At 38.4% G+C, this 14,227-nt stretch overlaps 1 protein-coding gene across 4 annotated transcripts in view; it reads right to left on the minus strand.

The window, feature by feature from the left end:
• Ap1s2 (adaptor related protein complex 1 subunit sigma 2) overlaps positions 1–10,827 on the minus strand; it is a 32,737-nt gene extending 21,910 nt beyond the window's left edge. For 2 of the 4 annotated variants that reach the window (XM_052171782.1, XM_052171780.1), the window contains exons 1-4: positions 10,601–10,827; positions 8,351–8,529; positions 3,223–3,331; positions 2,006–2,143 (exon numbers count right to left, since the gene is read on the minus strand). In XM_052171782.1, the coding sequence (XP_052027742.1) occupies positions 2,006–2,143; positions 3,223–3,331; positions 8,351–8,529 (426 nt within the window). In that variant the 5' untranslated portion in view covers positions 10,601–10,827. The remainder of the gene's footprint in view (positions 1–2,005; positions 2,144–3,222; positions 3,332–8,350; positions 8,530–10,600) is intronic. The other 2 variants (XM_052171781.1, XM_052171783.1) reach the window with 2 other exon arrangements.
• Between the last annotated feature and the right edge of the window lie 3,400 nt (positions 10,828–14,227).

Below are 14,227 nucleotides of genomic sequence, written 5' to 3' on the forward strand. Positions count from 1 at the left end.
AGGATAGAGCAATTTTCCAGTAGCATTTACAAAGTAATCCAGGATCAAGGAGATATCAATGCCCTAAGCATTACTCTTTGGGAACATATTGAAAGCAAAAACTGAACTTTAACAGCTTAAAAAATGTCTTGAAAACAACAAAAAATTAACCAGAGAATCATGAAAAACTTAGAAGTTCTGTGAGAGATTATAGTTCTATAATAATTAAACATTAAGACAAGACACAAATATGAAGAATTTAATTCCCAATCCTGGGGCCTAACTTTTGGTTAGTTTTATTTTTGGCAAGGCCTCAGGTTACCCTGAGGCTTCCCTCAAAACTTCCTTTGTAGCCCAGACCTTTAACTCCTGAGTCTCCATTTCCCAAGTGCTACACTTGATCTTAGCCAAAAGGCTGAGAAGCAATCCAAGTGCTAATATTTAGGCATACACTACCATATCTAGGTTTATGCTGAGCTGTGGAGTGAACTCAGGGCTTCATGAAAGGTAGGCAAATATTCTTCCAACTGAGTACACTCCCAACTTGACCTCATCATTTTTTTGTTTGTTTTCTTTTAAGTTTGATTAGTAAACAGCAGAAGGAGATGCTAACTTTAAAACCAATTTTATAACAGTAGAATATAGTCTTTGAGTCAGCATACCTGATGTTAAAATTACAAACCTCCAAAATGGCATGTTTGCAATCAATTAATAATCCACCATGGCAAATTGTGCACACAAGGAAAAAGGTCTGTGTTCATTTGACTACCAACCAGCAGATGGTACGAAGGCTGCCACTGAAATACTACAGTTTTCTATTCACCAACCTATTTTCTGACAACCACAACATTAAACACACAGTCTGTAACCTCACATTTAGAGTTGTAGAGTCTGGGTGATATCAAGCAAAGTTTAAGCAGGCTCTACAGCTGATACAGAGGATTTACTAGGAGTTCCCTCCACTACAAATACCCAAAGTAAAGAAATTATAACAGAAAATTAGAGTTAGTCTTCTTCTCATAGTCATTCCTTTAAAGCTAGCAATTTCAGAAATACTAAAAAAAAAAACACTTAATTTAAAGTCTGCTTTACTAATTAAAAATTAATATGTAATAGATGAAAGGGTTAAAATAAATGAGAAATATATAAATGTAGTTTCAATACTTCTAGTAAATGAACCCATAGGACACAAATATTTATGTTTCTCATATATATATATATATATATATATATATATATATATACACATACATATATGAAAACACCCTATGTTTTCTTTACTAACAGGTTTTCATGCTAAACTCTCTATATTGTAATAACCACCATAAACTCTAAACCATAATTTAACTTGGTACCTCAGCATCAAACACATGATTAGCTCAGGATGGTGAGGGCAATTAGAAAGGAAAGGGGTTGCTATGGTTCTGGGATATGGAAGTTGAGACAAGAATATAATAGTTTTGACAGAACATGGTTAGTGATTTCAAAAGAACAAAGAAGTACAAATTCATTTTAAGCTAATTTTGTTAACACAAAGCCAGAGGGTTTTCTAAAAAGTTTAATTAGAAAACACTAACAATTGCTTGGCTACATTTGCTCTTAATGGACATGAGGTGAAAACATGAACCAATTTGGAAAGGAAATGCCATAATCTCACAGTCAACTCCTAATTATCCATACTAATGAAAAAGGTGGAGGGGCTTTAAGTAATTCAAAACAAAGGATGACGGGTTCTTAAATGATTTACTTTTGGCCAATTGTTTCCCCTTTTAATATATACATTTATTTCTCTATTGCTTCATTATTTATTTGAATTGAAGCCATCTGTCCTCTAAGCCTGACTGGCAGGCCCATCTCCCCAGAGAACCACCCATTCATAGATAACTGAGTTGATGTGACTGACACATGAACACTCCATACCAAGCATGCTTTGAGGTCATTTTTAAAACTCATAGGAATGATGACTGAGATTTCCCTAGTGAAAGCGAAACATGCTAGTCCCTTTTCAGGAGCCCAGGTAGCTTACCTCCTGCAGGAGATCAGCCTGCTCAATTGCTTTTAGGACATTTTTCTTGGATGTTTCCTGAACTTCTCCTCCCAAAAGAAATTCATCCAAAATAAAATAGGCCTTCTCAAAATTAAAGATGATATCAAGTTCACACACCTGAAAAGCAACAACAAAACATATAAGCAAACCAAGACAAGGCCTGGTAAAACTTAAGCCAAAGATGCTTATTCACTACTGGGCAGTGAATAAAATCTCATCAGACTGATTGATCTTAATTCTTTTCAAAATGGAAATCTTGCTGATTAAGCACCATTGATTTAAGTAAGCTTAATTGTCAAATCTCAAGCACTTGACAGCACAATGCCTCCAAGTAAGACCTGGCTCTGCACACTCCCGATGTATTCAACTTAATCATTTTCCACTCATAAAAACTGTTCTTTAAATACACATTTTTTGAGTAATGTGATTAAGCTGCTAACAATTCTGAATGAAATACTTTACTTTTCCAGAATACTAATGTCAGTAATAAAATTCTTCTATTTCATGTGTGTGTGTGTGTGTGCATGTGTGTGCACACTGGTGTGCAAATAGCTGTTGTTCCTCAGGAGCCATCTACCTGTATTTTAGAGACTAGGATAGGCTGGCTGGTCAGTGAACTCCAAAGATTCACCCAACTCCTCCACCCTGGGAATCAGAAGCAAAAGCCAGGGGCTGGACAGATGGCTCAGCTTTTAAAAGGACTGTCTGCACTTGCAAATGTCCAAGGTTCATTTCCCAGCACCTCATTATAGCTCACCACCATCTGTATCTCTACTTCCAGGGGATTTGACATCTTCTTTTGGCTTTTGTGGATACCATGTGTACAAAGTGATGCATAGATATCTATGTAGGCAAAACACCCTTACATACAAAATTTAAAGCCCAGCAGCAGCAGCAGCAACAGTGACATTTTAAGTGCATACTGGAGATTGAATTCAGGTTCTCATACTTGGGTGGTAAGCACTTCACCAACTGAGCTAGCTATCTTTCATATCTCTCTATTTTACTATTTTAAAACTTAGTCTCACCATTTTAATTAAATGAGTACATCTGTGGGGCCAGAGATTCTGAAAGTTGACTAGAAACACTGACAAGAAATAAGAGTCAGTCCTGTTCTTTCCTTATAGTTAGACTCCTCAAATAATATAAGCCTGTTAAGAGACAGGATAAAAACTAAAACTACAACTACTACTTACACTGCCAAAATACTTGTCAAGTAATTCCACATAACGATGGATTATTTCCAGGGTAATCAGTTCATTGTCCTGATCTTCAATAGCACAGCAAAAATATAGACTGGCATATCTGTAATGAAACAGAATTACAGAAAAAATGTTACCCCTATAATCATGTTATCTAAATATATTTTCATGTTCTGTTGTACAAGTCCACATGCTTATTATAATCATGTTTATTCTTCTTTTAAAACAAAAATTTTTCTCCTAGATTACAAAAGTAATAAATGTGCAAGAGAAATTTCAGAAAACACAGGCAAAACGAAACGAGAAAAATAATTGAATTATGTGTTTTAGAAAGAGTACTTGATCTTGCTCTACTTCCTTTTAGATTGTTTTCTGAGCATTTGAAAAATATAACTGAGCCAGTTTTTCTTAAGTTTACTTAATTAGAACAAAATATACAGTGTGAGTGATTCATGCTAGAAGCAAATGGGAGAAAACAAACTGTCAATTTATCCCAACTGAAGGGCTTATTGACGATATCGTCTAGATGTTATTGAAGGACAATGTATACAAAGAAATTTCTCATCTGCAAGCCTGTGGTCTCTCAGAGTAGACATTTCAATGTGTCCCCTTGTCCCCACTAAGAGAAACCGGGAAAGACAAAACAGGTCACCCTCTCTAACTTGAGCAGAGAACTTCCTCTGGTTCCCATCATAACCTTGTTTTGTTTATCTATTTAAAAAGCAAGGGCTATTCCAATTCTCCATCCTCCCTAATCCATGCCAGTATCTGGAGAGCCTGGCACAAATTACATAGGGTATTGGTTCTCACCCTTCCTAATGCTGCGGTATTTTAATACTGTTCTTCATGTTGTGGGGACCCCCAATCATAAAATTATCATTGCTACTTCAAAACTGTACTTTTGTTACTGTTATGAGTCATAATGTAAATATTTTTAGAGATGTGGGCTTGCCAAAGGGGTTGTGACCCACAGGCTGAGAATCAGTGATATAGGGAATTCTCTGAATTATGAAAACTAAAGATTAAGTAATATAACAACGACAGACCAAAAGGCTGATACAATTGTTACTATGAACAGAATAACAAATAATTCTTTTGTAGAGATTACTAATAGTAAGTTTGGAATAAGATTATTTTCAAACTTGTCCCATGATACTATTAATGCATCTGGTATGTGCACTCTCTCCTTGTTTCTTGATCTATATATTGCCTCTTTCTTTACAAATAAACAAAAATATTTAAACAACAAAACATTTGAAGGTTCTAAATTATACCAGTCATGCATTTAAAAATAAGCAGGACTAATGTGTCTAGGCACCAACCAAATACACTTGAAAAATGAAAAATACCCAACAGTATTTAATTTTAGGGTTTTTTCAGTCATATTAGAGATCAAACCAGGGTTTCCAATGCTGTTCAGTGGCAGCTTCGGTCCTCCAATGCTTCCTTCACTAGAATGGGGAGGAAAACACCAAATGGAAGAATTTTTTCTTCCAGGTAAAAAGATGGCTATGAACATGATAAGAACACCTCTTCAGAAGAAACAAGTACAGTAGCAGGCACCAAGAAGAGTCTCACTATTAGTGAGACAATAAATGTTAGGCAAGGCTTTTGCATATTTTACGTCTTAATCTTCACAACATCCTTACTAAGATATTATTGTTTGCATTTATAGGCGACCCAGGCTTGAGTAACTGGCTCAGAACAGAAATTTGACCCTGGAGCCCAAATTTTCTATTAAAAACCACAGCTGTGAACTGTATTAAAATAATCCTGCACCTGGTTAAAATTAAAATATGCTCAATGCAATATATTAAGAGAATTGAAGAAGGGAAAGAAATTTAAAAAAAAAGATTTAGTAAAAGATTACCACGAGAACCTGAAGAATACTCCCTATTTTTAGGACCAAATGGTGCTTTAAAACTCAATAATGGGCTCATTTTGTTCTCTAAGTACATATTTGTAAGTCTAAATTTGAAGTAAAATTAATAATAGAGTAGTAAGAAGAGAGGTATGTTTAGTTATTTTTAGCACCATGGATTAGGGCTTACTCTAATTACTGGCACTCAGAACATCTGAAAGTGCCTATTCTTATATTCAAAACACATGACTTCACAGTCAGCTAAATATCAGCTGACTGTGCTTGAATGTAGCTAAACAATTCTCAACACCCACTGGTATGTCAGTAACATTTCTTTTGTTAGTAAAGAAAATCAATAAGTATCCTTCAACAAATTCTCAAGCTAGTAACATGGGGATACATTTTAACATTAATTTTAAAAGACCAAAATTCAATTGCCTCTACTATGAAATGCTGCACAAACTAGGCATATAATGGTCTGTCTCTAACGGATCTTCAGGAGCATTTATTTTGAAGATGAAGAAACAAAGGCAAAACCCAACACATTCAAACTCACAAAAGTAGACAATGGCACATGGGAACACAACCTAAGTCCTCAGATTTTCAGCCTGTCTTTTCAACTATATTACCCAAATAATTCTATTGCAGAGATTATTAACAGTAATTATTAATAGCCAGTGCTTCCTCCCACAAGGGAAAACATGTATGCCAACTTCTCAGGAATGAAGAATGCAGACAGGTTCAGTGACTAAAGATGACAAAAAAACACGCTAAGAGGAGCAGTGCAAGTGCTAGAGCAGAATTTCTTAGACGCTCAGTACAAAGTCTCTGGCTTAAAAGGTCTTCCAGCGGCAACAGGGAAAACACATCACCTGATAATAACAAAGTACAGGGTTAAGTGGGTAGCAATGAGGTTTTTCAGGATGATATGGAAGGGAATATAAAGAAAAGCATTATACATTTTGTCTTCTGTATACAAAAATTTTCAATAAAGCTATTTTCCTTTTTCTTAAGTCTAATTTTTATTTGAAAAACATTGATCTAATTATCAGATCAGGTTGGAGTTCTTTTTGCAATTGTGAACAAGGTAGGGAGGGAGATGAACAAGGATGGGCTGCGCGGCAGCTGTATGCGGGCTCCAACCTGCTCTTTCCTTTCCTCCACATGGGGGACTCATTTCACCACCTTGAACAAGCTTAAACCTCTCACACCTTTTATAAACCCTATCCAGGAATCCAGAATTCATGTCTATGGGTAGTTACAACCTCTTCTGTCCTTGGCAAAGCTCTCTCAAATACTCTATACATACTGTTTTGATTTCTCTACCTCTCCACCTTTGCCTCATTATATTAAAAGTTCAGTCTCCATTGAAAATGTTCTGGCAACAGTCAATGCATGAAACACTCACCGTAAGACTCTAAGAACTGTCCACTTTTAGTGAATTTCATGTAAACCTGGCATTAGTGTTCTTACTCTCACATCTCTCTGCCTCCATGACTTTACTGACCTGACACCACTCCATTGCTTATCCCTTAATCGGCAGGCCCGGTCTTTATCAATTCCACCTGCAGCTGAATGCTGGTTATCTGCCACGTTTAACTTTCACCCTCAAGTTCCATGTCTATGCCACATCCCATCAGAGAGCCAAGGGAACAACAAAGACCACATCAATTTGTTTCCTAGCTTATCTTTCATCCCATATGCCAGACTCTACAAATGGAACCCTCTCCTAGGTAACAGGTCTCCTTTCTGGCCTCTCAGCTCAGGAACCAATTATCATGCAGTCCCCTACTGATCCTGCAGGTGCCAGTCTCAGCCCACTCCTCAGCCACTGTTTTACTGCAATCTTTGCAGAAAATGCAAAACTGACTATGGCTTTCCACACCTATTTAAAACCATTGCCTCTACATTTAAGACTTAGATTGTAGCCTGAAGCCCATCACTAGTATATGACCTTGGGTCAAGTCACCATTCACAAATTCTCATCTTTTATAAATTGAAATTTGTACAATAAACTGTGGGTTTTTTTTCCTCTTGTGCAGAGAGCAGAGACCAACTGAGCCAGGGTACAGGGTTCTTATTTCTGATTCCACAAAAGCAATTCTATTTCTATTGTTTTATTCAAGATTCTAACCTGGGGGAAAAAGATTATGTGTTCTTAAGGCATTTTCAGTACTCAAATGTTATGATCTTTCTCAACAAATACTAAGCCAAACATTGGATATGAAAATCACCCAAACTGATGAAATTCACTATGAAAGAAAGAAAAGTCTAATGGTCTCTATGTCCTATTAATCTCTGTCTTCCCCTGCCACCTACTCCACAAAACCCATCCATATTTGGAATATAGTGATAGAAAACTAGACTTCTCTCCATCTTCACTGAATACCATACTGTTTTCTAAGCATACCCGATACAAGAGAATGTTTTACATGAAGAAATGCTTTTATCTTAAATTCAGTAAATTATTCAAAGGGGACCAGAAATGGGGAAGAAATAAGGAAATGTTCCCTCAAAAAACATTCTATAAAAAACGAAATATTTCTTTTAAACTGCTTAGAAAACTTGTGGTTACCAACAAAATAAAGGTATGTAGCATTAAAGAAAAAACTGTAAAAAGCTATTTTTTACAAGTTATTTTGCAACATCACTTTAAAAAATCTATCCTTGGTAAAATTATCATATCTAAATATAACTCCTTCATGGCTTCTCACTAAGTCTATTTCAAATTAATAAATGCTACTAGGAAAGAGACCCTGTATATACATAAAGTATTTAAATATCTGTATACTGAGATGGTCTATGTGCTCAGGATCTTTATGAATAAGATTAATTCTAAAAATCAGAAAACAAATACCAATTATCATATATTATTTCATAAATTTGTTGTAACAAGGAATTATTACAGTTATCTATGCATGCCTGAATTTATCAAAGTACTTAAAAATTTAAAATACTGACCCTATTTACCCCTGTAATGAATTTATCAAATTTTTCTAAAATGGTGATTAAGCAGGAATAATTGTCTGTTTTATTTATATAATTAATTTAAAAATGATTCCCAGCTGCTATTACTTCAGCCTAAGGCAAACAATCTATTTAAAATAGCAGTTACTTATTTTTAAATGGAAAGTTTTCTTTTAAAATTATTTCATTTAATAATTATTCATCTTTGTTTATTGAAATAAAAGTCTGCAATTTCCTCATTAGAAATAACCCTAATGTTTGACAGTATTTCACCTTTCTGATAAACAAAAATACCTTTTATAAACAATCTTCAGATCTCTCCACTCAAGGAAGCTGCACATCTTGGGTTTCCGTGCTAAAACGGTTTGAACAAGTTCTCTTGTGATCTTCTTCTTTTCTTTGTCTGACAGTGGGACATACCATTTCTGCAGTCGCAGCTTTCCCTGGCGACTAAAAAGCAACATAAACTGCATCTGTTAAAATAAATAAAATCAAGATTACATACAATTACCTAGGATCAACAGTTAAGATCACATGATATTTCAGAGCTGCTTTGGGGATGATCCAGTAAACGCCCTGACAAATGATCAATAAGCCATCAACACTTCTACGTAGGTTATAATAGCAGGACATTCTTTTGGAAAGATCTCACTATATGTAGGCAAGTGTGGAAGAGAGTGTGTGGAAATCAGAACAGGTGGGAAGCTGTAGTGAAAAATTTGAAGAACAAAAACTCTGATAATTTAAAAAAAAAACCATTTTCTACCTGTTCCACACTCCACCACTCTACATGCATTAAAGGCAAATGCAGACATCAGGTAGTTGATTTAGGTACATTTCTAGGAACGAGGAGACCTACTATTTTTCACCCTGAGGCTATTCTAGTTCCAGGCTCAATTTCTGGCAGAAAAACTGCTTATCACTTAAAGCATTCCCTTCAATTTATGCTAGCATATTTTAAGCAAAACAGAATATTAATCAAAAAGATGTCACAAACAACACATTTTAAAGACAAAACCCTGATTTTTATGTTTGCATTTCACTTTTATAAATTCCAACACAAATAAGCACTCAAGAGCTGACTTAATGTATGTAAAAGAGAATACAAGCTTAAAAAGCTTTACTCAAAGTTACTCATATTGAGACACAGGATATTTAATTTAAAACAACAAAATTTTGGGACATTGCACAGAATACTTCTTTTAAAACAAACAAACAAAAAAAACCCCACATTTGAATATATGTTGGATGTGAGTATGTTTTATACCGAAGCTAATTTGCATGGATTTACTTAGCATTTGCATGTCTGATGGTCAGTCTGTGGTTTCTAAGGCATGTATTTTATAATTCAACTGGTAAAAAAAGCGAGCTGTATTGTAAAGCCAATTTGAAGGTAAAATTCGGATAGGTGTTTTGTTTTAACCTTTTTAAGTTCCTTTAACAGTGACAGTGCAAGTAAGATCCACCCAAGGGCGATTCTTAATATTCACCACCTTAAATTTGAACACCCGGAGGAGGAATTTACGTAACTAATATAAAATCAAACTGGCTCTCAATTTCGACAGGAAATCCACCTCGCAACATCCCAGAAAGGCACCAAGAAAACATCCGGATATTTATGGCGTAGCCATTTAACTTTAATAAAGTTAAAACTGGCTATTACCCCCACATAACACTCTATACAATTCATTGAATGCAAAGTGCCATCCGTTTAAGTCCTGAAGACAGCGGCAACGAAGAGAACGGCAAGTAAACCATCAACTGGACATAGAACGCAAACCGTTACCAGAACTTGGGGGAGGAAGGACCGATCGGTTTTCTTAAATCTTGACCAGGAGAGAAGATTTGCTAATGACAGAGGTGTGCACTAGGCTATCTGTAGCGGGGTCCAGTATGCGCCCTACCACTTTGGGGGACGAAGAAACCAAGCATTTTCCTCAAAACAAATGATGTGCTAACATGGGACGAAACCCGTGGCACAAGTATTCTTTTCCCTCGCTTTGATTTTGCCGCAAATCCTGGGACAACAATTTCTCCAGATTGGTATTAAAACAAAAACAAAACAAAAAACAACAATGAGCTCAGCCTTGGAGTGGGCTCCGGTCCAGCATCCCTGGGGTCCCGCAGTCTCGGACGCCTCCCTTCCTCCCGGGACTACACTCCATCAGTGCCCAAAGCTGGGCGAGGTGACCGGCAAGGAGCGGAGCAGAGACAATGGCATCCGCTGGCCCGCCAGGGGCGCCAAGTCCTCGGTCGCCGCCACCCCGGCCCCTCCCCAAAACGCCCCGTCAAACTTGAGGCTATCAGCGAACCACAGGTGCCGCGGGGTCCCTGCGGAACCCAGGACTGGCCCCCCGCATCACCGGCGCGCCGCAGAGTGGAGAGCGGGGCGCTACCGCTGCCAGAAGTGAGTTTTGGGGCGCGGCGCCCCGGGAGGACTCGGGGTGGGGTCGTCGGGGCGCTCACGGGGCGGCGGGGGGCGCGTCCCGGCCATCTACCCCTCTTTCCATCCCTGCCACCTTAGCGGACTCCTTCAACACTTACGGCGGCTGCCGGCCGTGGACGCAGCGGAGCTTGGCTAGCTGCGGAGACTGAGGCGCCGGCAGCTGCTGAGGGGAAGCCCCCGTCGCCGTGCTGTTGAAGGGAAGCCGTGGTGCCGCCGGGAGGGGACCCGTCTGGTGGAGGGCAGGCTTAGGCAGCGAGGGTAGGGCGAGCCAACAGATCCCGCCCTGGAGGCTGGACGAAGGAGGAGCCCAGGCTGCGGCGAGCGGAGAGGCGGACCAGAGGACGCGCGCCAAGCTGCCGAGGGGGCGCCAACCGCCTCTAGAGTCAGCACAGTTGCCGGCAAGAACCAGAAGCCGATTGGTCAAATGGCCACAGGGAAGGCGTGGCGAGGGCCGGAAGTCTGACCACGTGACCCGGAAGCGGCTTCGGCTGTGGCCGGCGCGCCTGCGTACTTATGGCGGTGCCGCCGGGACGCCGGCGCGCGGCTGTCTTGGCTTTTTCAGTGGCTGCATGATGGGGTTCTGCGGCGCCCTTAACTGACCCGGTGGTGCAGGCTAAGGATGGTCCGCACTGCAAAGAGCAGATTTCGAGCTCCAATGACTCTCTGGGTCCCCAGAGGGTTGGACGGGGAAATGTGACAGTTGGTGAGGATGGTGGGAGAAACGACAGGAGTGCTGCAACTCAGGGGAAAACAAGTCAGCGCTTTCGTGGTGCTCGTGCCCGCGTTTGCAGGGAGGCCCCTCCTTTCCAACGCAGTGCTACAGCCCTAGCTAACCTAGACACTTCTCGCCTCAAGCTTTGCAAGAGCCTCTCTGCAGGGCTTGCTTCACCCAGCAGTGCGGCAGACTGGATGAGTTGTAGTCCGCTCTCTGCTGCAAAAATCCAGACAGCTCTTAGTTCTCCAGATCCCGCTTTCTTCTCACAGTCTCGCCCCCTCCTTCCCCATCCCGGGTTCCAGTTTAGCCTTGCTGACGACTCGCACTGTTTGGCATGTCCTTCCTCTAATGTCACATCTATGAAGCCTCACCTTAAAGCCCCGGAACAACGAAGTCCTCTTTTACCCACATGCTTCTGTTTAGCGCACCTTGGATCTTATTCGTTTAACAACCTAGTTCCCTGCCTGGTTTTAACACCACTGATAAATGTGAGTTGCCTAATAAAATTATAAAATGATAGTTGTTAAAAGCTGAAATGTTGACTTAGTTCTGGGTATACGATGGATGTTTATGCTTTATTTGAATGGTGGAATGGATGGATCATCGAGTTCAACTCATCTTTTATAGATAAGAGGAATGGAGATCCACAAGATTAGGTGACCTTGCTTGGACAGCCATGGATTTCCCATGTCAAATGCTACTCATTACTACAGTCACCTCCGTCCCTACAAAGAAAGACAGAACAGAGTATTTATTGAGCATGCCTTTCTTTGCAGAGATTACTAAGCAGGAATTGTAAATTAACCAATGTAAGAAAAAAGATGCTACATTTTTAGCGAAGCTGTGTTTACTCAATTTAAAGAAACCCCTTATTAGAGATCAGTGTTGATTTTTATGTCTTACAGTGCCAGTGTAATAGAATCATATATGATAGAAATTTGAGGTCATTTCATATATGCTCTTGCTTAGCAAAAATAAACTAGAATATTTTCCCCTTTTCAGCAATACTATGCTGCTTGGAAAGTTCTCTACTAACATGTGTGAGTGAAGTATACTGGAGTATTAAAGTGGTCAATAGAAATCAGAATTGGCTTTTGGTAGGTCTTTAGGCCCCCAGCCCAAATTTCTCTGTTTCCTGTTTCCTGAAATGCCAATGTCCTTTCTCTCCCTTAATACAAGAAACAGATGTCATTAGCCAGTTCAAAGATAGCAATAATACTACACAATGAAAAACTGCCTTATATTTCTAAACACTGCCTTTTCTTTTTATGTACAAAACACCTATGTCCTCAGGGTTCCTAAGTAGCCACCTCCCAAGTTTAAACTCATTGGATATGTTACTGATGTTGGTTAGTAGCTCTGGAAATTATGGGAGACTTGTTAATTGGCAGTCTCATTTCTGTTTTCCTAGCCAAAAAGAGAGAGAGAGAAAGTGGGGAGGGCTGGGGGTAGAGAAGGAATTATGGGAAAATAATTAGCAGCTGAAAGCAGCTATTACATAATCTTGGCTGCTTATTAATTTAGCAGAAGGAATGGCTTATTAAATTCTAATAGCAACAGCAAAACTGCAAACAACCTACAATTAACAGAGCAGGGCCCATTATTTTGTTAATACGTTCTCTTCCTTTGGCAAGTATATGAGAACAAAATTTATAGAAGCAGATGGTCTTTTTCAGTAGATTATAGATGGTTTATTCCCCAGTCTTAGTATGAAGTGCTAATGGTGCATTCACTGTGAGAGACAAAAGGAAGCACGGCTGCCATCTTTTTTAGTAATTAACTAGTTTGATTTCCACATTTTTCAAATTGTAGGCTTTGTTTTATATATATATTTTTTTCTTCTGACCTACCTTTTGCATCTGTTGTGTCAATATATAATATAATCTTATTATTTCTTTGTGTTTGTCTTCAGGGTGTTGTCTTCTTTATGCTAATGTGGAAAATTATACAGAAATCATGAGTGAAAAATTAATAACCAGAATTTGTAATTGTTTGTAAAATTTCAAAAATTGTTTTGCTGTAATTTATGTTAAATACAAGATGTGAGGGTAAAATAGAGATACTATTTTTTTAGCAATAAAATTTGGATACTATAATATCTAAGGTTTTAATAAATAAATAATTTTAGTTTCCTTTTAAATTTGTGATACCCATACATTTTTATGTCTGTTACATCTCAAAATATAACTAAATGAAAAGGGAAAAACAGTGCAGTGTTTAAAATGCTATTGCAGAAGACTCAAGTTCAGTTCCCCGGACCAATGTGACAGCTCGTAACCGTACTGTCAGTTCCCAGGGGTCTGACACCCTCTTCTGGCCTCTCTGGAAGCCAGGGACACAAGAGATGGGCAGATATGCATGTAGCCAGATGTACATAAAATTACATTTATACAAATAACGAAAACATGACCACATGGATGATGCGATGGGACATGAATTTGATGTGGTCAATAAAGATATCAGGGTACACTGTCAACATATTGGAATACTTATGATTTAAATAAAATGTTAACAAACTGAACATATCAGATATTCAAGTAGAAGCAAGGAGAGGTTATAATAATGCTGCAGTAAGTGCCATCTGAAAGAAGCCTAGAAGTTGAATTATTAGCTTGTTTCTTCAATTCTAGAATGCAAACTCCAGAAACAAGAGTGAATTTCCATGGAAAGACTCTTGTGGTAGGATGTAACAAGAGAGATTAGTATATTTTATTTCAATTTTTAAAGGACAAGAAGTATTTTCATAAAGAAGCTAAAAACCTATTTAGTTAGTGATGCATTCTGTAGTACTGACTTACACAGAGTTCCTTCAGCCAGCCTTTAGATTACTTAGAAATTACCAATAATAGAATTCAGCATTAAATCAGTATATAAGCTATGTGCAAAAAAAAATGATGCTTAGTGTATATAAATTTGCATATCCCATGATAAAAATAAAGTCTGAAGCAGGGGGGCGGGGCAAACACAAAATGATTAGGATTTGTGAATAGGATCCTTTCAAAATAGTTCT

Source organism: Apodemus sylvaticus, chromosome X (assembly GCF_947179515.1).
Source record: "Apodemus sylvaticus chromosome X, mApoSyl1.1, whole genome shotgun sequence".
Lineage (NCBI taxonomy): Eukaryota > Metazoa > Chordata > Mammalia > Rodentia > Muridae > Apodemus > Apodemus sylvaticus.